This window comes from Lepidochelys olivacea (genome assembly GCF_965140295.1).
Source record: "Lepidochelys olivacea isolate rLepOli2 genome assembly, chromosome: 3".
NCBI lineage: Eukaryota > Metazoa > Chordata > Testudines > Cheloniidae > Lepidochelys > Lepidochelys olivacea.
This window is the reverse complement of record NC_140413.1, coordinates 55,814,058-55,841,609: the sequence shown is the minus strand read 5'-3', so window position 1 is coordinate 55,841,609 and position 27,552 is coordinate 55,814,058. Positions and strand designations below refer to the sequence as shown.

The 27,552-nt window shown below is 41.7% G+C and overlaps 1 protein-coding gene across 1 annotated transcript in view; it reads right to left on the bottom strand.

Annotated features, from left to right (window-relative positions):
* COL19A1 (collagen type XIX alpha 1 chain) overlaps positions 1–27,552 on the bottom strand; it is a 320,803-nt gene that overhangs the window by 271,562 nt on the left and 21,689 nt on the right. Inside the window, exons 5-9 of the mRNA XM_084624334.1 lie at positions 9,894–10,017; positions 9,239–9,514; positions 4,402–4,482; positions 2,212–2,337; positions 1,626–1,688 (exon numbers count right to left, since the gene is read on the bottom strand). Coding sequence (XP_084480460.1) covers positions 1,626–1,688; positions 2,212–2,337; positions 4,402–4,482; positions 9,239–9,514; positions 9,894–10,017 — 670 coding nt within the window. The remainder of the gene's footprint in view (positions 1–1,625; positions 1,689–2,211; positions 2,338–4,401; positions 4,483–9,238; positions 9,515–9,893; positions 10,018–27,552) is intronic.

The following is a 27,552-nucleotide window of genomic DNA, read 5'->3' as shown; positions in this document are numbered from 1 at the left end:
TTTATAACTTTGTTGGCAACAAAGCTGGCAAGTTTAATAAAACTGCTAAAATATAATGGACCTTGTTCTTATACTTTTATGTGTTACTTGCCTACGGTTTCAACTATGGTTACAACTACAATACCCACCTGCTGAAGTGAAGAAACAGATTGACAGAGCCAGAAGAGTACCCAGAAGTCACTACTACAGGACAGGCCCAACAAAGAAAACAACAGAACACCACTAGCCATCACCTTCAGCCCCCAACTAAAAACCTCTCCAACGCATCATCAAGGATCTACAACCTATCCTGAAGGACGACCCATCACTCTCACAGATCTTGGGAGACAGGCCAGTCCTTGCTTACAGACAGCCCCCCAACCTGAAGCAAATACTCACCAGCAACCACACACCACACAACAGAACCACTAACCCAGGAACCTATTCTTGCAACAAAGCCCGTTGCCAACTGTGTCCACATATCTATTCAGGGGACACCATCATAGGGCCTAATCACATCAGCTACACTATCAGAGGTTCGTTCACCTGCACATCTACCAATGTGATATATGCCATCATGTGCCAGCAATGCCCTTCTGCCATGTACATTGGTAAACTGGACAGTCTCTACGTAAAAGAATAAATGGACACAAATCAGAGGTCAAGAATTATAACATTCAAAAACCAGTTGGAGACCACTTCAATCTCCTCGGTCACTCGATTACAGACCTAAAAGTTGCAATTCTTCAATAAAAAAACTTCAAAAACAGACTCTGAGAGACTGCTGAATTGGAATTAATTTGCAAACTGGATACAATTAACTTAGGCTTGAATAGAGACTGGGAGTGGATGGGTCATTACACAAAGTAAAACAATTTCCCCATGTTTATTCCCCCCCCCCCCGACCCTCCATTGTTCCTCAGATGTTCTTGTTAACTACTGGAAATGGCCCACCTTGATTATCACTACACAAAGTGTCCCCGTCCCCACCCCCATCTCCCCCCGGCTCTCCTGCTGGTAATAGCTCACCTTAAGTGATCACTCTTGTTACAGTGTGTATGGTAACACCCATTGTTTCATGTTCTCTATGTATATAAATCTCCCCACTGTATTTTCCACTGCATGCATCCGATGAAGTAAGCTGTAGCTTACTAAAGCTTATGCTCAAATAAATTTGTTAGTCTCTAAGGTGCCACAAGTACTCCTTTTCTTTCTGTGGTTTCATGTGTTCCTGTGAGGTCTAAATCTAGAACAAACATAATTCTACTGAGCTTGAGACTGAAGCCACCGGAGCTGAACCCACTATAGCATAATTAACGTTAAATAAAATAAAAGACTACACAGATATTACTTAAAGCACTGGCCTAGTGAAACCACATTCTGGGTCTCTTGTCTGTCTTCCTGCAGGGTCCAGAACAGTGGTAGTAAGGAAAAAGGAAAAGCACAAGGAAAATGGAAGGACCACGGGATGGGTACCATTCTGTTTTATTATAATATAATTAATTTAATCTTTATATTAATATATTTAATAGATGTATAAAAGGATTTCTCAAAAAAAAAAAAGCTGTATAAGCTGTCTTGTTACAGAAAGAAGGAAGAAACAGAGGTAAAGCCTTGGCAGGTGTCATAGGGGATTGGCATCTTACCTTTTCTCCTTTATCTCCTTTCTGACCTGGCAAACCAGCTACTCCTGGCAATCCTGCTTCACCCTGTTTAAAAATGAGTTTTCAGATAACAGAAATATGTGATATTTTTCCTTTTTCTACCACAGAAACTTTAACAATACAAATCGGTCAAGACAAATATGGCACTAACACTGGGACAATGATACAGTGCTGCCATTTGACACTAAAAAGATAAGATTCCAGGAAATAGTGAACTCTCACATACGCAAATCTAGGTTAAAATATAATTGTGAAAGAATAGTTTTCATTTCTGATGCTGCTTCTGAAGATGATCCAACAACAGTCCATTTGTTTTGTGTATTCAAGACATTTAATCTTGTAAAGCTAACAAACATTAACTTTTAATTTAATTTACATTTATTTTATCTTAACCTCTAAATATAAGGCTAGGTGCACCACCACAGAAATAAACCATTTCCACACCTCCAAAGAAATTCAGAATTTCTACACCTGTATCAATTAAACAGCATGGTGCATTAAATAACAGCTTGAGAATCTGCAAAGCATGCAAGATAAAGGATATAAGTGTAGAAGAAGACTCTCATACTTTGTTTGGAAAGCAGAGGCATTGGTCTTTAGACTCCTGCTGTCCTACTGGAAGAGCATGCATTTTGCTGACATGAACAGTCACTGGTGACGAAGAAGTAGTAATGAAACTGTCCTCCAGTGGGCACTAAAATAGAAATAATGATTATTCTGGATTGAGTCCACTGCTGGTAACTGACAAGTAAAAATCCAAACATTGTTCCTATTCAGCCTTTTTTGTCTCAGGTTACTGCACACAGTACCAGTAAAATGAAGACTACAGATGTGTGATCCTTCTGCACTGAAACCAAACCTACGCAAATATGCCTGTTTTATAAATAAAACAGAAGTCACTCTAGGTGTAATACAATGTTAGGAAATCCACGATCTCTCCTGTCACAGTGTGAGGAACCTAGTTTCCCTGAAAATGGAAGAGGGGAATAAAAGGCTACTGAGCCACCTGGTCACCCCAGGAAATGATTAAAATTAAGAGGGGAGCTCATGGGCAAGGGGGGAGGTTGTCACTTTTGTAATGTAAATTGCTGGGTTTACCATTCAGAAACCCCCCAAACTGAAGCCAATGCTCAAATGTCTGGAAACCATCTGAACTGAGGCTACTCGTTAGGTATGCTGAAAGTCAGGTGAATAGAAACTGGCATATTCTAATGAAGACATAACCAGGGTCTCTGTGATCCTGCAGTCATGGAATTTCACCCAGAATATATCTCTTGTGCAGAATTTTGCTTCATAATATAAGCTTTTCTTTTAAAACAATGCATTTTTAGCCATTATGGTTGCTAAGAAAGGCTTATAAAAATCAGAAAATATAAAATTGCTTACAATAGTTACTTTAAAACAACTACATTTATGATGATTATAATAACGTAACAATGTTTAGGCCATTCATTTTACATCTTCAGCACAGGAAGCTTTGTCATCTGTCTGTGGAATAAGATATACTAGAATTCAAATCTTCTTTTATCTGCGTAGTGGAACTGTACTTTAAGGATGCTATAAATTCAATATGACAAGGTGGCTAAAGAAGGACCTGAAGAAGAGCTCAGTGTAGCTCAAAAACTTGTCTCTCTCACCAACAGAAGTTGGTCCAATAAAATATGTTACCTCACCACCTTGGCTCTCTAATATCATGGGACCATCATGGATACAATACTGCAAACATAAATTTAGTGTGACCTTTTCCATACATAACTAAAATTATTAGTTGTTTCATAGCCTGTTTAAAATGCATTGTTTTAAAAGAAAAGCTTATATTATGAAGCAAAATTCTGCACAAGAGATATATTCTGGGTGAAATTCCATGACTGCAGGATCACAGCTTCTTCTTCTCTTCAAATTTGTGTTTAGTTGTATCCTAGTGCACATTTTGCATGCACAACTCAGGTACAACTATTTAAAAAATATGGGCCTGGTTCAGCAAAGCACTTATTCAAATGCTCAGCTTCAAGCAAATGAGTAATCCCAGTGACTTCAAGCCCACATAGCTTGTATCTGTCAAAACAAAGGAGAAAAGTAACTCCACTGAATTCAATGAATATGGCACCTTATATTTACTATATGCATATCCAAAAAATGCAAACTACATCAAAGATAAAAATATAGTTGTCAGGAACAGGACATTCAGCTGTTTATTTTCTTTATTTCTATTTTCCTTATAGTCTTAAAATGAAAGTATGTTATCAAAAGTTCTGGCCCATTCTCTCTCCACTCCATTCTATCTCATACAGGTTTGTAATGCCCCTTCCACAAGCCCCACTGTCGACACATAATGGAATCATAAGTAAAGCTGATAATAAAGTATAAAACTCTCTCTTTTCTCTGGAACCACCCATTCCTTTAGCTCAGTGGGAAAGATCTACATTCTAATCACTCTACCTGTGACTTCCTCGACTATTAATTAGTATGGATAACTGTATCTAGAAAGAGGGGCATGGCAGCCTCCAGTGTTCTTCATTCGGACAGTGTCCCTCATATTCCTCTTTCACTGAAGTGCTGCTTTGCCAATGCTATCCTGTTTCAACAATCCACCTAGCAAGAGCTCTCCTGGAAAATGTATCCCATTTTTAGGAAAGACCAATTTAACGTGGCCATGCTCCTTGTTTACATTCTTTAAATAAAATAAGGTGAAAGTTTTGTCATAAAAGATGATTAATGCATTTTCAGTTTTATATTTACATTTTTACAAATAACCTACCATGCCCTCAGATATTTCACAACAGGTCTCTTGAGCTGCAAATTTTGGGTTACAATAAATTGTTATGCGGCGAAGTTCAATCTGTTAAAAAATGTAAAAAAGAGTAGGGATTTATATCAACAGTAAAAAAGGAATATATTTAGGCACTAGTGGAAACTACAGTAATTTTCAGAACTTGCCATTATAATCGGTCATTCTGAAAATATCACATTTGACTTAAGTATGTAAGAAACAGACAAATTCAGAACTTTTAATAAAAAAATCACGAGTATGATGGACCAAATTCTTCTCTCAGCTACTGCAGTGTAAATCCTATATTGGGACCCAGTTATCTTCATGGAAGTTGTAATCCTCTGCATCACTCTTGCTATCAGTCCTGCATTTTAAATACTCAATGAAGTGCATTCTCAATCTCACACCCCTGAAGTGAGCCCTTCTAGCAATCCACTAGAGCCAGAGTATGATCTACCACTTTGGACAGGCCTTTGCTTGGCCCTTTCCACTACGTCATTTGAAGAGCAGGAATCAAGTGTTTTATTCTGGATACTTTAGGATGGATTGTCAGAGAGGAGGTAGCCCCAGGAAGCTGATTACAGTTAGCTGATTATAGTTAGTGCAGTGGCCTACCTACTCTAACTTAAATCACTCACATAAGGTACTTTTTATCAGAGGAAAATTGGCATAACACGGCTCTGCTCCCAACAACCCCTCCTCAATCCTGCCCTGGCCCCAGCACACCTCCTCTCTCCCCAAAAACACCATATACATTGGGGAGTATCAAGAGTGCTTGGTGGTGCAGGAACCATCTCCACGGCCTCCACCAGCTTTATGCCAGTGGATTTCCCCCATGCAAGGGGAATTCCCTACTGGCGAAGTCCACTGAAAATTTGGTCTTTTATTGTGTTTTAATGGCTGGGCTGTATTTAAGATTTAAGGGCAGGTCCTGAGGTGGTGGGAGACATTATACATTTTAAATAAATATGGGCTTCAACGTGCAAGATGATAAGTACTCTGGCCTTGATCATAGAATCTGTTTGGATAGAAATTCCGTGCTTGAATAATAAGAGTATAGCAATAGGGATATACTACCAACCTCCTGACCAGGACGGTGATGGTGCTTTTGAAATGTTGAGGGAGATTAGACAGGTTACTAAAACAGAAAACCCAATAATCATGGGGGACTTCAACTATATTGACTGGGTACATGTCACCTCAGGACAGGAAGCAGAGACAAAATTTCTGGACACCATATAGTTCTTCTTGGAGCAACTGGTCCCAGAACCCACAGAGGGAGAGGCAATCTTTGATTTAGTCGTAAGTGGAGCACAGGATCTGGTCCAAGGGTGGAATATAGATGAATAGCTCAGTAATGGCGACCATAATGTAATTAAAGCAACTTTCTTGTAGTAGGAAAAATATTAAAGAAACCCACCATAGTAGACTGTAACTTCAAAAAGGGAAACTTCACAAAAATGAGGAAGTTAGATAAATGGAAATTAAAAGTCACAAGCATTTCACTTTCGTAAGCTGCATAGAAACTAAAAACACCATAATACAGACTCAAACTAAAAGTATATCCCAAATTTAAAAAAGCAGCAAAGAGGACTAAAAAAAGGCCTTTTTTACTTTGTTGGTTAGCCAAAGAGGTGCTTAGAGGTAAAAAGAAATCCTTCAAAATTGGAAGTCAAATCCTACTGAAGAAAATAGGAAGGAACATGAACTCTGGCAAGTCAAATGTAAAAGTATAATTAGGCCGGCCAAAAAGAATCTGAAGAGCAACTAGCAAAAAAAAAAAAAAAAGTTCCTGTTTAGTTTTTGTGTAAGTACATCAGAAGCAGGAACCCTGCCAAACAACGAGTGGGGCCACTGGATGATCAAAGTGCTGAATGAGCACTCCGTGAAGACAAGGCTGTTGTGGAGAAGCCAAATTAATTCTTTTTGTCGGTCTTCACCGCAGAGGATGTGAGGGAGTTTCCCACACCCGAGTCATTCTTTTTAGATGACAAATCTGAGGTCCTGTCCCAGGCTGAGGAATCAGCAGAGGAGGTTTTGGAACAAATAGATAAAGTAGTGATAAGTCACCAGGACCAGCTGGTATTCACCCAAGAGTTCAGAAGGAACTCAAATATAAATTGCAGTTACTATTTGTGGTATGTAATCTATTGCTTAAATCAGCCTCTGTACCAGATGACTGGCAGATAGCTAATGTAACACCAGTTTCTCAAAAAAGGCTCTCAAAGCAATCCTTGCAATTACAAGTCAGTAAACCTAACTTCACTACCAGGGAAACTAGTTGAAATTATAGTAAAGAACAGAAATATCAGACATGTAGATGAACACAATATGTCGGGGAAGAGTCAACATGGCTTTTGTAAAGGGGAAGCATGCTTCACCAATCTATTAAAATTCTCTGAGGATGTCAAAAAGCATGTGAACAACAGCGATCCAATTGATATAGTGTACTTGGACTTTCAGAAAGCCTTTGACAAGGCCCCACACCAACTGCTCTTAAGTAAACTAAGCAGTCATGGAGGGAAAGTCCTCTCATGAATCAGTAACTGGTTTAAAGATAGGAAACAAAGGTTATGAATAAATCGTCATTTTGCACAGTGGACAAAGGTAAATAGCGGAGTCCCCAAGGGATCTGTCCTGCACCAGTGCTGTTCAATATATTCATAAATGATATGGAAAAAGGGATAAATAGTGAGATGGCAAACATTGCAGGCAATACAAAATTACTCAAGATAGTTAAGTTCAAAGCTGACCGCAAAGAATCACAAAAGGATCTCATAAAACTGAGTGACTTGGCAATAAAGTGGCAGATGAAATTCAATGTTGATAAATGCAAAGTAATGCACATGGGAAAACAGAATCCCAACTATACATAGAAAATGATGGTGTCTCAATTAGCTATTACGACTCAAGAAAGAAATCTTGTGGATATTTCTCTGAAAACATCTGCTCAGTGTGCAGCAGTAGTCAAAAAAGCTAACAGAATGTTAGGAACTATTAGGAAAGGGATAGATAATAAAAAAATACCATAATGCCACTATATAAATCCATGGTACACCCACATCTTGAATATTACTTGCACTTTTCATTGCCTCATCTCAAAAAAAAAGATATATTAGAATTGGAAAAGCACATAGAAGGGCAACAAAAATGATTAGGGAGATGGAACAGCTTCCATAAAAGAAGAGATTAAAAAGACTGAGACTGTTCATCTTAGACAAGAGATGACTAAGGGGGAATATGGTAAAGAAGTCTATAAAATCATGAATAGTGTGGAGAAAGTGAATAAGGAAGTGTTATTTATCCCTTCACATAATACATGAATCAGGTCACCCAATGAAATTAATAGGCAGCAGGTTTAAACAAACAAAAGGAAGTACTTCTCACATCGGTTAGTCAACCTATGGAACTCATTCCGAGGGAATGTTTTGAAGGCCCAAAGTATAACTGGGCTCAGAAAATAATTGGATACGTTCATGAAGGACAGGTCCATCATGAGCGATTAGCCAAGATGGTCAGGTAAGCAAGCCCATGATCTGGGTGTCCCTAAACCTCTGACTGCCAGAAGCCAGGACTGAATGAAAGGGGATACATCCCTCGATAATTTGCGCTGTTCTGTTCATTCCCTCTGATGCATCTGGCAACAGCCACTGCTGAAAGACAGGATACGGTGCTAGACGGACCATTTGTCTAACCAGTATGGCCGTTCTTATGTTCTTACCATCCAGTAACACACTTAAGGACTTGCTTAACTTTAAGTATACGAGTAGTTCCACTGAAGTTAAGCCCATGCTTAAGTGTGTTTCTGGATCAGGTCCAGAGTATTCAGCACTGTGCAGGATCAAGCTCTGCAATTTGCTAATAATATAATGCTAATATATATATATATATGCTAATAATATAAAATAAAGTAAAACAGTTAACATGAATAATAATGTGCTGAGTGTAGAATGCAATTGGAAATTTTCATGTCATCACTCTAAACCCCACACAGTAGGCTTAAAACCTGGTAGGCAGATGTGTACTAAATATTAAAACTAACATTTCTCACAACTTCAAATTACTTCCTCTGAGTTTTTCCACAAAAAAGTATAAGAGGAAAAATCTCTGGAGTAGAATATAGATTGATCTATGTAAGGGTTACTTTGGTGACTCAGATAGCATATAAATAAAGGCCCCATTATCACTGGATAGGGAGATTCAATTGCCTTGGCACTGCAGCAGAGTTCTTACCACACCATTTTATTTAAAGATAATAATAATCATCTTATGAAGTTCCCCTGACTGTAGTTGCATGAATTATACTATTTTCAGACTCATACATCTACCATGTTTGCGTAGGTGAGGATTTAATGGTTCCCATGAAAATACTTGGAGTGGCTAACCATGTTATACATTCTTTCCCTTTCGATGACAAATTAGATAATATGAAAATTGAAAACTGAAAACAAAATTATTACTATAAAGTGAGCCCTAAACAGTATAGTAGTAATAAGTCAAAATGACTAACTTCTAAATGGATACAGAAATGTAAATAATACTGAAAACAGGAACCCGATTCTGTAGTCCTTATTCAGACAATACTGCCCATTTAGAACAATGGAGAGTTTTGCCTGAATAGAGATTGCATGAGTTGACACCTTGTTTAGAAGAGGATATCAAAAAAATCAAACAGTGAACTGGTGTAAAACACCCAATGGGTATTCTTTTTTTGCATTTTGTTTTGTTTTCATATTTATTTAGTATGCCGTTAGAAATATGTTTAAAACACGATTTCCATATTATCCCATTCTGCTTTAAGAATCATCTCACTGGTACAACTCACATCTACGGGCTTGTCATCTGCAGCTCGAGCAGCAATGAAAGTCCTTCCTTGAAAGTCAATGGAGTTCTTTAGATCAGTCTGCCATCTCTCAATTAAGTTACAATCCACATAGAGGGAAACGATCCTTGACTGTATGCTAATGGCAAGCTTATGCCACTGCCGATCAAAGAGAGGATAAATTTCACGATTTTTAAAGGTGTGGTGTAGCACATTTCCCTGAGCAGATTTGGCTATATATTCCACAACTTTTTTTGAACCATCAACTATGACAGACACCTGGGGAAAAAAAGCATAATTTAGTATAAATCGGAATTACAAGCAAACACAGACTGTACATAAACCAGGAAGAAAAATAAGTGAGCAACCTAATAGCATAGATTAGGCAGCAATCATGAAATATTCTCTCATGTAACTTTTTCAGTGTCCATCCATCCTACATTGCAACACACCTAGTACCATTCCAATATTACTGGAGAAATTTTGCTGAACTTCTGTATTTCTGTGATTTGAATAATGACCACCATACTATTTCAGAACAGCAGATTTATCTTATGTAAATTAGATCTGAATCCAGAGGCAAAAGACCCACTAACCTATCCTATCCTCCTCCAACAAAAAAATTGAAAACTAAGTGAAAAATAAAATATATTCTTACCTGTGGGGTGTCATACTGATTTAAAATTTGCCATATATGCCACCGCTCCTTTCTGGTGTTTCGTCTTACACGGAATGTGGCTATTAAAGAGTATTCTTCAGGAAGCCCATTTGGAAATACTTGCCTATGGGTGCAGGGGGAAAGAAAACTGGTTCTTTTTATTCTGATACATGAAAGGAAGGTGGGGGAAGGGAACTAAGGATACAGCAGACATATGTTCAACAGACAGTATCAAATCATGAATTCATTTACACTCATGAAACCCTACTGAGGCCAAAGGTTGCAATAATTAAGTCTTTGAATTTTGAAACTGAATGTTACTATGCTGCAAACACAACTGCTTTTCCAGCACTGAAGAAATGTTTTGAACAGGTGAGACAGATGTAAACAACAGATACATATATAACAAAACTGCACTGGCATTTTGTAGTATGCTATTCTATATTTCATTACTCAGGGAACAATACTTGTCTAATGAAAAAAATACATGGTGTCCACCTGGATTTATAGACACTCCCCTCATCAGAATGCCTGAAACCTGATAATCTGATAAAGCAGACAAATGTCCCCTTTCACCCTCCCCATGACCATGCAATATAAATGGTTTAATTTTATATCACTGTAGATGTTAATACAATTACACACTCATTTACAGCCTTTTGTAATCCCACATCTGTCAATATGACCTCCTAATGTAATAGAAACAAGAGATAACCTCCAACATTAATGAATATTGCATTATAATTTATTTATCTGCAGATCGGGTAGGAAAATAAACTAATATATGCATAAAACACATCATCTCTTACCACTTGAGAAAAAGTACACAGAAGTTTTGCCATCAATTCATATAGTCACTTATTCTGGGACAAAAACAAGAATACCTAAATATTTCAAAGTTTGCAGTGCAGCAATTACACATGTAAAATGCTCAATGAAATCCTGCCAGGTTCATCTTAAAAGTGAGTGATTTAGATAAACAAATAGCTCCATAGAGAAATTAAAGACTCAGTGATGATCAGTGAGGAGTCTTAAGGATGATTATAGAAGAGTCTAAAGAAATATTTGTTTTGAGAAAAGCAATAGGAGCAGGTGGAAGATCAAGATAAAATGTGAAAGCATATAGTGTGATCCACTTGTGATGTTCTGCAGTCTGTTTCAGATTAAACATTTCTGTGGGTTTTGAGATGTGATGGGTTTTTTTATGTTATCAATGACTGGTTGTTTTGTTGGTGGTGGGGCAAGAGGGGGACTGACATTGTTTTGCTCTTGTTTTTGTAGTTTTTATGGACTGATTTTAATAATCTGCCTGGCTACCGATAGTCTTTGCACAGCTATCTTTTTGTCTTTTTATGTGAAATATATGAACAATTTTTTTAAAAAATAGGGCTTTTTCAGGTCTTGATTCTGAAGTGAGATTTTAAAAGTACAATAATTTATTGCTTTGAGGGCTTCTTGTATCCTTCAGTCATGAAGGTGGTTATGCTGGAATACTCTCGTTTTCCCAAAGGTGAGTTAGGGAAGGCTCAGATCAAGAGAAAGGGGCATAGTTTCTAAAAAGGTTGGTAGTCTGAATCTACATATCAATTATTTGCATGTTCCCATTTAGAAAGAAGTGAACTGGTGCCCCAGTTCATGAGAGCAAGATTTTTCATGTACTTGCAAATCTAAACAATACATAAGAGCCTCCTTCGATGAGCAGTAAATTATTTTTAAGAGGTAGGACCAGTCCTGTTTTACAGTGAAATGTAAGACAAGTAGGATCTGTGACAGACACCCATAATCCTGTGACAGGGTGAACTCGCCCCGCACTGGACGGGGAAAGGTTAAGTCCTCACTGTGGGTGGAGGAAGCCATGCCCCCACATCCCTACTGGGCATGATCTAGGTGGAGCACCAGTATAAGAGGGAGCAGCCCAGCTCAGCCTGGGCTGACTGCCGGAGAGGAAGGACATTCCTTGCTGACTCCCGCCCGGGTGCAACTGGAGCCCCAGACCGTGGAAGCCAGAGGCACCAAGACCCAAGCAGACATCCAGCTACCTATGGATGCCCCAGGGAGGTCTGAGCTACAGGGAGTGGCACCAGCCGAGGAACCCAGAGACCCTGAAAATGAACAGATTGCCACCACAAGTATCACAGTAGGAAGTAGCCCATTGTCCTGATGATAGCGCATTGTGGACAGAGATCCCTGACTCATTGGCAGACACACTCACCACTGATAGGGTCCTGGGCTGAGACCCAGTGGAGCAAGGAGGACCTGGGTCCCCCTACCCTGGCCGCCACTCACCCACCAGCATGGCCCCACTCACCCATGGCAGCCCATATGCCCCACCTGGCCAGTAGGCCATAGAGCCCTGCCCTGAAGGGCAACTCTACTGACTCTGGCCGCTAGGCCTCACTGCCCTGAGAATCTGGGGTATCTCTATTGACACTGGCCACTAGGCCTCACTGACTTGTGAACCAGGACGATTATATAGACTCCGGCCACTAGGCCTTACACCCCTGCAGATCGGGTCAACTCTACTGACTTTAGCCCTTAGGTGTCACGGCCTAGAGATAGAGGTCAGCTTGAAGGATGGGGTGAACTCACCCCACACTGGATGGGGTCCCCCATCCCATCACAAACCCACACAGCACATCTGTACATGGGAGCGTTTGACAGTTCATTTTCCTAAGGTGTCTATCACCATGATATCTGAACACCTTATTAAGGAGACATGGGAGGGTTTTAACTACTGCGAGAATTAAGTCAGAACAGCTGGTATTTCTTGAGGCAGAAGAGTGTCGTCAAAATCTTCTACCAGTCAGAGAGAGAGGCAGTGAAAGTTTAGGAAACTCTGAAGAAGTTGGTGTGAAGGGGAGAAGGAAAGAGAAAGGTCTTTAAGCCATATAGTGGAGAAGTTTCTGGGCACTTCGTTTACATTAAGAAAGTACAGTTCAGTGATTCTCTCATTAGCTCCATTAAGCACCAAGGACATTCATGATGCTGCCTAAATGAACAATGTTTAATTGTCTTTTGAAAGTTTACCTCAGATATACTACAAAGGAGAATTGTGCCTGTCTGTGCAGTGTGCATCACACGAAAAACACATCCCTCTCTCTGCACTGTTTATCAAACAGTTGGGAAACAGAATAAAAGTTCAGATATAATGGGCTTGTTCTTGCTTTCCTTGTCACTGAGCTGGAAGAGTGACAATGGAGGAGAGCATTTTAGAGTAAACAAAAAAAAGCACACAGGGTCAAATTAATTCCTAGTGTAACTCCATTGATTTAAATGGAGTTAGACCAGGAATTAATTTATCCCACAATCTATTAATAAATGCTTCATAGGATTTTCTGATAATGCTGAAAATGTTGAAGAATTTTAGAGTTCTAAATGAGATTCACACTAGAAGGATCAGACTCACAATGGACTGGTGAGTCAATAGACCTATGTAGCTGATTCATTGATTTATCACATTTAAAAACCAAAAACAACAACAATTACTCTCTCCTCATGCTCTTCACTTCTTTGGAAAATAGACCAGTGTAAAACTGTACTTTACAGTTATCCCAATTGCATTATGCCAGCATAGCTACTGTATTCCAAAGACCTAATTTAACAAAAGGCACATAGAAGGCATGCATTTAGTCTCTGAGGGGAGGAAGAATGTCAACAGCACAAGTAAAGGAACATTCCCTGGTGACCAATTAATGGAAAATCATTAATGAATCCTTTACAGGATGTGCTTCCCATTTAATGGTGAATTCCATAATGCAGGCATCCAGGGAATGGAGCCTGAAAAACTGGTATCCTCAAGAAAGATTGGGTTTTGCCTATCTTCTATTACTTGAATGGCTCTAACTATATATAATAGAATAAAAAGCAGCTACCTGGTTTAAAGAGTGTCTAGACAGAGCTGATTAGTAAAAGTGTTATACTAAGACAAAAAGACTGAAATTATATAACCTTTGATCAGAACCGAAATTAGGGTGTATTAAAGAGACGTGTTTTAATACACAATAGCGCTCACAGAAAGACACATACCCTAAATCAGAGAACACCATAATGTTAATATGGGAAAAACATAAATTATAATTTAGAATCTTACAGAACATTAGATCTGGAATTTAGAATCTCTCTGAAAGCTTAATATAGTGTTCAATTTAGGTGCTCCTATCAGTGTGAGCATGTAAAAGGAATTCCACATAACAATACAATGAGCTATCCATTATTTGCAATAGTAAAGGAAGTACACAGCACTGCACATTAGTGAAAAAGAGGCAAGTTACATGAAGATTGATGTAGCACTATACTGTGCCTGTACATAGCGCAGTGACGATGGCATGATGCAGTATCACCCAATATGTGAGCAGCTCAGAGAAAGAAAGTGTGGCCATAGGAAAAAAAGACAGGCTCAGATGAAAAAAAGTCTGCACTCTACACTCCCTGAACAGCACAAAGGTGTAAAACCTATCTATTTTGAACTCCAGCATAGGTTGTAGTATCAGTCACCTGCCACCAGCCTGCCCACAAACACCCAGAGTGTCCTCCCTGTGACATCAGAGCGCTGTATGGTATGCCAAAGAACACACATTCACACACATAATGTCACAATAAAATGCCCCTCCCCACCCCATGAGGTCCCCTGGGTCAGCACCAGTGTTGTATATTGCTAAAGCCTTTATATGCACTGGAAAGTATTTTGGGAAGGGTTGAAGGTGTGAGTGTGGAGTGGAAGATTCCTTTGCAGGTTATAAGAGGCCGAAGGGGGAGGAAGGGAGAAAGGAACGGGTTAACTCAACGATCCAGCTAGGCCCAAAGATAAGGAACGAAACTGCAGCCCAAGACCAGCGCACACAAACAAGCTCTCTGCTGCCAAACAGCCAGAAGCCTGTATCTCAAACCCGGCCAGCTGTGAGAAAGGAGAACAGAACCAGACAGAATTGAAGGGGTTGCAAAACTAGTAGGATTGCAAAGGTCACTAAGTTAAAAAACAACAGTCGTGCGACCCTGAAACCAATGTGTTTTGGGGAAACTAAGGAAGCCGCGGAAGGCCGGTTTGGACTGGTACCAAGAGCACGGGGGGACGAGGGTTCTGGATGAAAATGCCCCTGGAAGAACCCTGGGCTTAAAACCCTCCTGAGAGCTGAAGCAAGTTGGAGATTTATAGTGGACCCTAGATGACCTGTGCACAGGGCAGAACTCTCGTCTACCCTCCTGCCACCCCCCTTCTTCTTACCTTACACCCAGGCTTGGCCAGCCTTTGGTTGTGCATGTGTATGTATGAAAGTGGGTGAGGGCTCGGGCACTAATGCTTTCTTCCTCCCTATGAGTGACGTAGGGCGCGCCCAGCACTCACTGCTGTTATTTGGTTAATAAAGCTTTAAACTTAGTCACTTGGTGTGCTCCTTCATCTTCTTCCCTAAAGTTCCTGCGGCCTCAGCCTGATCACCTGAAGCCCCAGGCAGATTGGTAACATAAATCTGTCACATTTTTGATGGAGAAGTGGGGCGGGGGCCTCTGAGAAGCACACCAACTGTTCTAACTGGCAATACTAACGAATTGCGTCGGCATGTTCAGGAAACGAAAGAGTATGATCGCAGACTCAGAAGTCCCGCGGTCGTGGGAAGATGTCATCCACGATGGGTTCAAGGCCGGAAGCACGGGCATTAGGTAGCGTGGACATGAAAGTCACACTGCCTGGCCCACTGGTGTCACGGGAGGTTGGTGGACCTGATGCCCGAGCCGCAGGAGGGGTGACAAAAAGGGACGGGACCCTGTTGCCTCTTTCAAAGGGGTTTGAAGACCTCTCCTCGCTGGAGAGGGCTCTCATCAAGGTGGGACACAATCCCTGGGGTTCCATGGCAGAGCTTCAGGAAAGTGTGCAAACTTGGCAGCATTTGTTAGACCTATATGCCGAGTATGTAAGGCAGAAGGGTAAAAACTTGGGGGCACCTGTGGGATTGGTATAGACTTTGTGTTTTGAACGAGTGTGGGCACAGAAGAGTTATACAGGTAAAAGAGATTCATAAAGAAATATGTTCAAGCAGTGTTTTCTATATGAGACCCAACTCTGAAGGATATAGGAGAGTGGGCAAATAGTGGTTGCACCTATGTAGAAAATGTTTACAAGGAAACAATCCAAAGATGATACTTTGTTCAAGAGATTACTCCTTTTAAACCGATCTTGCTCTGTTAAACCAAACTCTGAAGGATATAGGAGTTTGGGCAGTGCAGTATTTTTTGTGAATGATATTGTGGTGATTTCACAATTTTAAAAGAAATGTTTAAGGAAAGGGACCAGGTGGGGTGGGGGCTAGTTAAGGAGCCCACCCTCCTCGCTAAATAGGTAGTGGAACAAAGCCTGTGTCCATGAAAAGGGATAGTTCAGCAAGGAAAGCAAGATCGGGCCCAGACAATTGGAAAACAGGTTGGAAGCCCTGAGGGCATAGTGGCAGGAGTAAGGAAAGGAGTAAGTGCAGACATGGGGAATTCAGATACCTGAAATAGTACTTAGAATGCTAAAATCTTAGTTGATTAAGGTGTCATTTTGGGAGATAAGCAAGTAATTTAAGGAAAAAGTGAAAGGTTAACTCTGCAGAGGCTGGAGGGAATTAAGCAGGAATGTCTGTGAGGGGAGGGCTCCTGCCTCATACTGGGAATGAGGGGCGATCAACAGGTTATCTCAAGTGCTTATATACGAATGCACAAAGCCTTGGAAACAAGCAGGGAGAACTGGAGGTCCTGGTGATGTCAAGGAACTATGACGTGATTGGAATAACAGAGACTTGGTGGGATAACTCACATGACTGGAGTACTGTCATGGATGGTTATAAACTGTTCAGGAAGGACAGGCAGGGCAAAAAAGGTGGGGGAGTAGCACTGTATGTAAGGGAGCAGTATGACTGCTCAGAGCTCCGGTACGAAACTGTAGAAAAACCTGAGTGTCTCTGGATTAAGTTTAGAAGTGTATGCAACAAGAGTGATGTAGTGGTGGGAGTCTGCTATAGACCACCGGACCAGGGGGATGAGGTAGATGAGGCTTTCTTCCGGCAGCTCACGGAAGCTACTAGATCGCATGCCCTGATTCTCATGGGTGACTTTCATTTTCCTGATATCTGCTGGGAGAGCAATACAGCGGTGCATAGACAATCCAGGAAGTTTTTGGAAAGCGTAGGGGACAATTTCCTGGCGCAAGTGCTAGAGGAGCCAACTGGGGGGGAGCTTTTCTTGACCTGCTGCTCACAAACCGGGTAGAATTAGTGGGGGAAGCAAAAGTGGATGGGAATCTGGGAGGCAGTGACCATGAGTTGGTTGAGTTCAGGATCCTGACGCAGGGAAGAAAGGAAAGCAGCAGGATACGGACCCTGGACTTCAGGAAAGCAGACTTCGACTCCCTCAGGGAACGGATGGCCAGGATCCCCTGGGGGACTAACATGAAGGGGAAAGGAGTCCAGGAGAACTGGCTGTATTTCAAGGAATCCCTGTTGAGGTTACAGGCACAAACCATCCCGATGAGTCGAAAGAATAGTAAATATGGCAGGCGACCAGCTTGGCTTAATGGTGAAATCCTAGCGGATCTTAAACATAAAAAAGAAGCTTACAAGAAGTGGAAGGTTGGACATGTGACCAGGGAAGAGTATAAAAATATTGCTCGGGCATGTAGGAATGTTATCAGGAGGGCCAAATCGCACCTGGAGCTGCAGCTAGCAAGAGATGTCAAGAGTAACAAGAAGGGTTTCTTCAGGTATGTTGGCAACAAGAAGAAAGCCAAAGAAAGTGTGGGCCCCTTACTGAATGAGGGAGGCAACCTAGTGACAGAGGATGTGGAAAAAGCTAATGTACTCAATGCTTTTTTTGCCTCTGTCTTCACTAACAAGGTCAGCTCCCAGACTGCTGCGCTGGGCATCACAAAATGGGAAAGAGATGGCCAGCCCTCTGTGGAGATAGAGGTGGTTAGGGACGATTTAGAAAAGCTGGACGTGCACAAGTCCATGGGGCCGGACGACTTGCATCCGAGAGTGCTGAAGGAATTGGCGGCTGTGATTGCAGAGCCATTGGCCATTATCTTTGAAAACTCGTGGCAAACCGGGGAAGTCCCGGATGACTGGAAAAAGGCTAATGTAGTGCCAATCTTTAAAAAAGGGAAGGAGAAGGATCCTGGGAACTACAGGCCAGTCAGCCTCACCTCAGTCCCTGGAAAAATCATGGAGCAGGTCCTCAAAGAATCAATCCTGAAGCACTTGCATGAGAGGAAAGTGATCAGGAACAGCCAGCATGGATTCACCAAGGGAAGGTCATGCCTGACTAATCTAATCGCCTTTTATGATGAGATTACTGGTTCTGTGGATGAAGGGAAAGCAGTGGATGTATTGTTTCTTGACTTTAGCAAAGCTTTTGACACGGTCTCCCACAGATCATTTATGAAGATATTGAACAAAACCGGCCCCAGCACCGACCCTTGGGGTACTCCACTTGATACCGGCTGCCAACTAGACATGGAGCCATTGATCACTACCCGTTGAGCCCGACAATCTAGCCAGCTTTCTACCCACCTTACAGTGCATTCATCCAGCCCATACTTCCTTAACTTGCTGACAAGAATCCTGTGGGAGACCGTGTCAAAAGCTTTGCTAAAGTCAAGAAACAATACATCCACTGCTTTCCCTTCATCCACAGAACCAGTAATCTCATCATAAAAGGCGATTAGATTAGTCAGGCATGACCTTCCCAGCAAGGGTATTTGTAAAAAAAAAAAAAAGAAATATTTTAAGCAATAATCTACCACCCCCAAAGGGGTAGAAACACTTTTTTTGTCTTTCAAAAAATCAGAAAAAGCTGATACCAGATGAAAAGCAACCCAAAATACTAAGAATCTACTGTCACAACAGAAATTGTGTTTTGTGTTCTATGTTTTGTCTTGTGATGTTTGTCTTGTTGCTAGTACTGTTATGTATTTAAAAAAATACTTCAGGGAAACATCCTCAGGTAGTAGACACCATATTAGGAGGAATTAGTTTTAAAGCAGGAATTATAAATACTGTAAACCTGAAGATAATTACAAATAAATTAAGCTCTCTGTCCTAGCTACAGGACAGCCTAATAAATACAAAAAACATACTGCTATAGCTATGGAATGTACTGAAATGCAGATACTTGCTTTGTCCACCTTGCAACACAAAATGTTTTGAGTAATATCAGGAAACACTAAGGTTTTAATACACCTGCTAAAGCAAAGAAAAAAATCAGTTTGATATTTATCAATACGAATAAATGCAATATGTTTCTAGCATAGTAAGGCCAGACCTTTTAATTGGGGAAATTATTATTAAAAACGCACACCAACAAGCTCTAAAAGCAAAAATATAAAAAGTTAGCCCACTCCTCATATGGCACATGGAATCCTTCTGGCTACCCCAGACCTTAAGCCAGTTGGCTGGTGAGGGAGGGAAGCTACTGGATACCAGAGGTTATACCGAGTGGACTCCTCAAAAGTGGGTATGCTTGTCCTTGCCTGTTGCTCCAGAGCCCTGTAGTAAAGACATTTCACTAGGATCCTGTATGTAAAATAAATTGTATAATAAAACCAAAGTACTATATAATGGGCAATGTGTATGTGTTAACTCCTGGAAAGAAGTGTTTTGGAAGAATGAAAGTGTTAGCAACCCACTAGTAAACAAATGAAAATATAATGTAAGTGCTGTGTTTACCAATAATCACATTTACTATTTGCCACAACCAAAAAAGTCTCAGCTTTGCCCAGTTGAAGAAAGAGCTATGTGAAACCCACGAAGCCGTAAAGGCCGCTTTAAATTAAGAAAAGGCCAAGTGTAAGGGAATCATTGTTAAAGACATCCAGGGATGGCAAATTAAATACAAGGTAATGTTGCAAAAGCTGGGGAAGGCAGCCCACACTCTGGACTCCAAGTGGGTGGGTCTGTACTCCATTGTGAATCGCATTTCCCCAGTAGTGTACCAGCTTCAGCTACCAGCTTCAGACAAACTAAAATGGGTGCATGCCAATCAGCTCAAAACATGTTTCTCCCTAGGTTTCTGGTCATGGCATCGTGGGGCTCAGTTGTGGACCTGTGATCTGCCTGGACTATCCAGGTTTCCATCCGCTCATGGGATTATCTGAATAAATAAATTATAAAAAAAAAAAACCAAAAACCTCCAGAGGCTCTCCCTGGTTCGAGCTGCTGATGGGGCCTGAGCCACAATGTGGCGTAAGGCTGGAGGGGAGGTGCCATGAAGGCAGTGCATAGTCTGGATAGACACAGTAGGGCCACAGCAAAATACCTGGTGGGTGGCCCCGGACCTCCCTTGGACCCCAGAGGGACAAACCCTGTTCCTCATGTGGTGGCCTGAAGCAGAATAAAAGGCCCTTTGGCGAGCAATAGTAATTTCTGATCCTTGGATGCAATATTGTTGTTATGACTTCCTAAACCAGGCAAATGACATCCATGACGGAAGGGAGGGAGGGCTGTAACAGAATGACTAATGACTTAGATAGTTTTTGTATATGCCTCAATTTCCCCCTCCCCAATTGGGTCCCAGTCGGGGTTAACCCAGAAGAACTCCATACCCCACAAGGCAGCACTGCCCAGGACAACGTTGCATCCCATCTCCATCTAAACCCCCCCGCAAAGAGTTTGTTTCCACCTTGGAACAATGGCCCCTTTGGAGGAGGAAGATCTCTATTCGTACTGCCAACACTTGTGGTTCCACTGGGAAGGAGAAACCTGGGAGCAATGGCTCAAGTGAACCACTTTTGGCCCTTTTATGCAAGACACCTTGCGGGGACTGATTGAGGCCATAATTGAGGTCGGGGACCAACTAGCTTCGACTTGTGTGTGCTCCCAGCTCCAACAATATGTAACCCAGCAAGTCGGTAGCATCCAGGAGGATGTGCTCCATGGAGCCTGGCCCAGGGAAATCCATTTCCACTCAGGGATTGGTCGGAAGCAATAGCCTTTTTGCTATTCCTGGAAGCTCACTAACTGGAAGTGCACAGGCATAGCCTGCTCCTTCATGGCCTTTGGCCCCATGAAAGGAGTGTGGGCCCCTGCTATAAAAATCCAACCAGGCCTTTGGAAAGGCTGCCTCTGGGACTGAGTGGTCCATCGCGACATGTGGGAGGTGGCTCCCCCCAGTCACGTGGCTAAGCGGTATGTGCTGACTGCATCCCCTGACTATCAGCACAGATGAATTGCAGAGGGCAACACCTGGCAGCTATGGCCTACAAAGCCCCCTCAAATAATGCATAAATAAAGGGTAATGCCACGCCGCTTTTATGAGGTGGGTCAACAGATCTGCTGGGAAGGGGAGGCATCAGGATACACCCCCCACTAAAGCACATTTGTTTACCACTACCTCTGCGTGTGTTTGGAGGACCACCTATCCCAAGGTGCCCCTTGACTTGCTGTTACGATCTCAAGCACAAAATTTTTCAGTGCATTGGCCTGCCGTTATTTAGTTAATATTTCTAAATATATTGTGTTTAATTTTTCATGAATTACACCCAATGTTTTTCTCCCACTGGTGCACACCAGGGAGCAATTTACCGTGTTCCAGACAAATGCCTCGTCCTTTACAATGCTGCAGCACACATTCAACCTGGAGAAAGCTGCCTTTGCCACAGCCATTTGGGTGGGGCATCTATGTCAACAAGGGGATGTGTTATGCTATATTACTAATAAAGCCAGAAGCCACTACTGGCATGTGTATGCAATTGTTGCTGCTCTAATAATTTTGCTTTTGCTATATTGCTGTTTGTGTAGGAGGCCAACGGTGACACTAGCCACAGTGTCAGAAGGAGGGTGGAAACCTAAGTGGTGACACCTTACAATGGGGTGTTGATTCGGGGTCAAGCGGGGTGGACAGTGACAATAAAATGCCGCCCTACCATGGGGTCCCCTGGGTCAGCACCAGTGTTGTATATTGCTAATGCCTTTATATGCATTGGAAAGTATTTTGGGAAGGGTTGAAGGTGTGAGTGTGGAGTGGAAGATTCCTTTGCAGGTTATAAGAGGCCGAAGGGGGAGGAAGGGAGAAAGGAACAGGTTAACTCAACGATCCAGCTAGGCCCAAAGATAAGGAACGAAACTGCAGCCCAAGACCAGCGCACACAAACAAGCTCTCTGCTGCCAAACAGCCAGAAGCCTGTATCTCAGCCCTGGCCAGCCGTGAGAAAGGAGAACAGAGCCAGACAGAATTGAAGGGGCTGCAAAACTAGTAAGATTGCAAAGGTCACTAAGTTAAAAAACAACAGTCTCGCGACCCTGAAACCGGTGTGTTTTGGGGAAACTAAGGAAGCCGCAGAAGGCCGGTTTGGACTGGTACCAAGAGCACGGGGGACAAGGGTTCCTGGATGAAAATGCCCGTGGAAGAACCCAGGGCTTAAAACTCTCCTGAGAGCTAAAGCAAGTCAGAAATTTACAGCGGACACTAGACGACCTGTGCACAGGGCAGAACTCTCGTCTACCCTTCCCCAGAGCCTTCTTCTTACGTTACACCCAGGCTTGGCCAGCCTCGGGTTGTGCGTGTGTAAGCATGAAAGTGGGTTAGGGCTCGGACACCAACGCTTTCTTCCTCCCCTAAGAGACGTGGGGCGCGCCCAACACTCACCGCTGTTATTTGATTAATAAAGCTTTAAACTTGGCATCACTTGGCATGCTCCTTCATCTCCTCCCCTAAAAATCCTGCGGCCTCAGCCTAATCACCTGAAGCCTCAGGCAGATTGGTAACATAAATCTGTCACAATAAGAACATACAAATGGATGTAAGAGGTCAGACCAATGGTCCATCTAGCCCAGCATCATGTCTTCTGATAGTGGCCAGTGCCAGATGCTTCAGAGGGAATGAACAGCGTAGGGCAATTTTGACAACATCATCCCAATTCTGGATGACATCATCCCTGTCATCCAGATCCACCTTCTGGCAGTTGGGGATTTACATACACCCACACCACGGGGTTATATCCCTGACCATCTTGGCTAGTAGCCACAGATGAACCTATCCTCCATGAACTTTTCTCATTCGTTTTTGAACCCAGTTATACTTTTTGCCTTCAGAAAATCCCCTGGCAATGAGTTCCACAGGTTGACTATGTGATTTGTGAACAAGTACTTCCTTTTGTTTTTAACCTGCTTCCTATTAATTTAATTGGGTGACCCCTAGTCCTTGTGTTACGTGAAGGAGTAAATATCATCTCCCTATTTACTATCTCCGTGCCATCCATGATTTTATAGACCTCTATCATAGTCCCCCCCCCCCTCTTTTCTAAATTGAACAGTCCCAGTCTTTTTATTCTCTCTTCATATGGAAACTGTTCCATCCTAATAATTTGTTGCCTTTTTCTGTACCTTTTCCAATTCTAATGCATCTTTTTTGAGATGGGGCAACTAGAACTAAATGAAGTATTCAAGATGTGGGCATACCATGCATCATAAATATAAAGGGAAGGGTAAACACCTTTAAAATCCCTCCTGGCCAGAGGAAAAACCCTTTCACCTGTAAAGGGTTAAGAAGCTAGGATAACCTCGCTGGCACCTGACCAAAATGACCAATGAGGAGACAAGATACTTTCAAAGCTGGGGAGTGGGGAGAAACAAAGGCTGTCTCTGTCTGTGTGATGCTTTTGCTGGGAACAGAAAAGGAATGGAGTCTTAGAACTTAGTAAGTAATCTAGCTAGATATGCGTTAGGTTTGGTTTTGTTTAAATGGCTGATAAAATAACTATGCTGAATGGAATGTATATTCCTGTTTTTGTGTCTTTTTGTAACTTAAGGTTTTGCCTAGAGGGATTCTCTATGTTTTGAATCTAATTACCCTGTAAGGTATTTACCATCCTGATTTTACAGAGGTGATTATTTTACTTTTTTTCTTCAATTAAAATTCTTCTTTTAAGAATCTGATTGCTTTTTCACTGTTCTTAAGATCCAAGGGTTTGGGTCTGTATTCACCTATGCAAATTGGTGAGCATTTTTATCAAGCCTTCCCCAGGAAAGGGGGTGTAGGGTTTGGGGAGGATTTTGGGGGGAAAGACGTTTCCAAGTGGGCTCTTTCCCTGTTATATATCTGTTAGACGCTTGGTGGTGGCAGCAATAAAGTCCAAGGACAAAAGGTTAAATAGTTTGTACCTTGGGGAAGTCTTAACCTAAGCTGGTAAAAATAAGCTTAGAGGGTTTTCATGCAGGTCCCGAAATCTGTACCCTGGAGTTCAGAGTGGGGAGGGAACCTTGACACCATGGTTTTATATAGAGGCAATATGATTTTTCTGTTTTATTATCTACCCCTTTCCTAATAGCTCCTAATATTCTGTTACCTCTTGTGATTGCTGATGCACATTGAGCAACTGTTTTCAGAGAACTGTCCACAATGACTCCAGGATCTCTTTCTTGAGCAGAAACAGCTAAATTTAGGTTTTGTCATTTTGTATGTATAGTTAGGATTATTTTTTCAAGTGTGCATTACTTTACACTTCAACAGTGAATTTCATCTGCCATTGTGTTTCCCAGTCATCCAGTTTAGTCATATCCCTTTGTAACTCTTCCCAGTCTTTAACCAGGTACTGATCCATTAGAGGACTTTCCTCTTATCCCATGACTGCTTAGTTTGCTTAACAGCCTTTGGTGAGCAACTGTGATGAGGTGCACCTGGCCTCTGTGGCTCTCTAAAAGAGGCCCTACAGTCCCATTACACCCTCCCCAGGAAAGGAGCAGTGAAGATTGGTCCTCTAGGCCTGCCTAGAGAAATCTTACAGAAGCAGCCAATCAGAGCCCATTAGGCTCAGATAAAAGGCACTGCGGGGGTTTAGCAGGTCAGTTCCTGGCTGGGACCAGAGGGTGAGAGATAACCAGTTTGTTTCTGGCTGTATTTGCTTAAACTGGGTTTGCAAAGAGAGAGAGGACCTAAGAACCTTAACCCTGAGTTAAGGGTCAAGATAAAAGTGGCCAGATAGGAGGCCCAGGGAAGATGCAGCAACAAATTAAAATTGAGTAGTGCATAGCTGCTGTATACAGGATCTCTTGGTTGGAACCCGTAGTAGTGGGCAGGCACGGGTTTCCCTACGATCCTTAGCAGCACTAGCCCCAAGGAGACGATATGGCTTATTTGAGAGCCTGAACAAAGGCTTGAATTTAAAGGGCCCAGAGCCAGGGCTAAAGATCCCAGTAAGGGCAATGGGACTGTTCATTTATTGGACTCTTTACTACACTGGAAGGGGTTCATTTGGACTTTGTCGGAGGACCAAGCCACAGAAGATGCACCAAGATCAGCTGGCAGCCTGCAGGAAGTGTTGGGGTGAAAAGAGAATTGCAGTACCACCCCCAGCTGCTAGCAGGGCTTACAAGGTGACATCCTTACAAGGACCTTGTCAAAGGCTTTAGGAAAGTCCAAGTATGCTGGATCAACCTTGTCTACAGGCTTGTTGACACCCTCAATGAATTCTAATAGATTGGTAAGGCATAATTTCCCTTTACAAAAGCCATGTTGTCTCTTTTCTAAGATTTGTGTTTATCTATGTATCTGATCATTCTGGTTTGTTTTTTTTTAAACTATAGTTTCAACCAATTTGCCTGGTACTGAAGTTAGGCCTACCTACCTGTAATTGCCAGGATCACCTCTGGAGCCCTTTTTAAAAAGGACAATAACCTTGAACATGCAATCATAGAACCTGTGGACAACAACAGTTTGTTCAATCAATTTCTGCCTTTAACTCTATTTGGAGGAAGTTTTTGTCATGGCCTTTTGCAGCAGTTCAATAAACATTGCTATGCTTTTTAAGGGGCTGGGAGCAATAAGTATCTCCACCAACTATTGATTACATATTATGCCTTCTACACATTTTTTTTTTTTTGCATGAACTTTATACCTGAGCACACTGGGATGTGGGATGATGAAGTACAAGTTCTGGGTTTTTCAAAATATAAGTTCTGAAAGTGTCAAACTCAAATCTCTTGGTTTTTTTAATCTCTACTGTGCTTGAAAAGAGAAGTGCGAATGAATTAGTGTGTAATCATTGTTATAGCCAGCCTTCAGTGCTATTTTTGTGAAGCAGAAGTAAGTTACCCATATCAAATTTAGTAAGGCAATCTTTTATTTACCTTTTGGTTTTTGCTTTAAAAAGCACTGGTGGACAAGAAGCTGCTATTTTTAAATCTTACGAACTCTAATTCTTCCACAGTGCATGAGAGTGTGTTAGAGTTTGATGAACTTCCGTATTTACAAGTATCAATGGAGACTCTGACTTGCTGAATATCTTCCAGGAAGAGAAAGATGATCTGAGTTACATTTCCTGAGAGTGAAGTGAGAGATGCTTGGAGTTTACGTCAAGACATTTCTTTTCCAGCTGACATATCCCATCAGCTGTCATGTTACAAATAATTTGGTGACCAGAGCTCAGAGTCAACTAACTGCTTTGCTATGGTGGTGGATGATGTATTTAACATTGACTGAGATTCTGAAGTCTTACCCTTTTTGTGTTTGCTGAGAGGATTCAAACTGAGACTCACTGTTAATGAAAAACAGAGGCCAGATGACCAAAGCTAATAATCCCACTTGCTCTTATTGCCAATGCTTGCACATTAGCCATAACATTTACTATGTAGAAAAAAGTTTACACAAAAAAGGAAAAATCCTGAAGCATAACTAGAAAAGGAGTACTTGTGGCACCTTAGAGACTAACCAATTTATTTGAGCATAAACTTTCGTGAGCTACAGCTCACTTCATCGGATGCATGTCATGAAGTGAGCTATAGCTCACGAAAGCTTATGCTCAAATAAATTGGTTAGTCTCTAAGGTGCCACAATTACTTCTTTTCTTTTTGCGAATACAGACAAACATGGCTGCTACTCTGAAGCATAACTAAGTAGTATGAACAAAAAAAAGGATAGCAACTAATAGACATCTACCAGCCTGTGCCTAGGGTGGGTACTTTGAAAGTTTATTAAAATAAAAGTTAAGATCAGCTGTCTGTTACCTGAAATAATTTTCCCTGATCCATCTTCCTCAAATCACATTACGATTAACTGTGTAGTTTCATGTTGCATTAGGCATCAAGTTGCATCAGATAATGTCATATGAAAACAACTTAGGGGAAACTATTTATATAATTTAAGAATAATTAATGACTTGGACAGGGAATGGTTACAGCCAGTTCAGATAAAAGAACTAACTGAAAACTTTGCCCAAAATTCAGTCTGAACACTGACGTGAAAATTCATTTAAAGTTTGAAAAATATTGAGTCAACTTTAAAAAAAGTTTTGTATACTTTTCTACTTCTCGGTTTTCCCTTACTGTAAAGTCTTAAACCATTATAGATGGGATTGGCAGCATTACCTATTATTAAGCTTGAACTTTGAGTAGGGAGCCTATATCTCCTGTGCTGTCAATGATCCCCTGTCTAGCAGCCAGGCAGTGTAGAGGAGGAAACAGTGTAATTCAAATGACAAGAGAGAAGAGCCAAACCTAGGGCATTGCAAAGTATGGCTGGGCGAATAGATCTGGAAAGGAGCCTGGGTGGTGGAGACTGGGACTAGAGGCTAGCAGGGAGTGAAAACTGAGACTGAAAAATGACAGTGAGGCAGAGAGTGGGACTGCGAGCCAACGGGTGGAAATGGGGACTGTCTAAACAGGGGACTCAGAAAGGAGGGTGTGTGCAGAGGAGGGGAAAC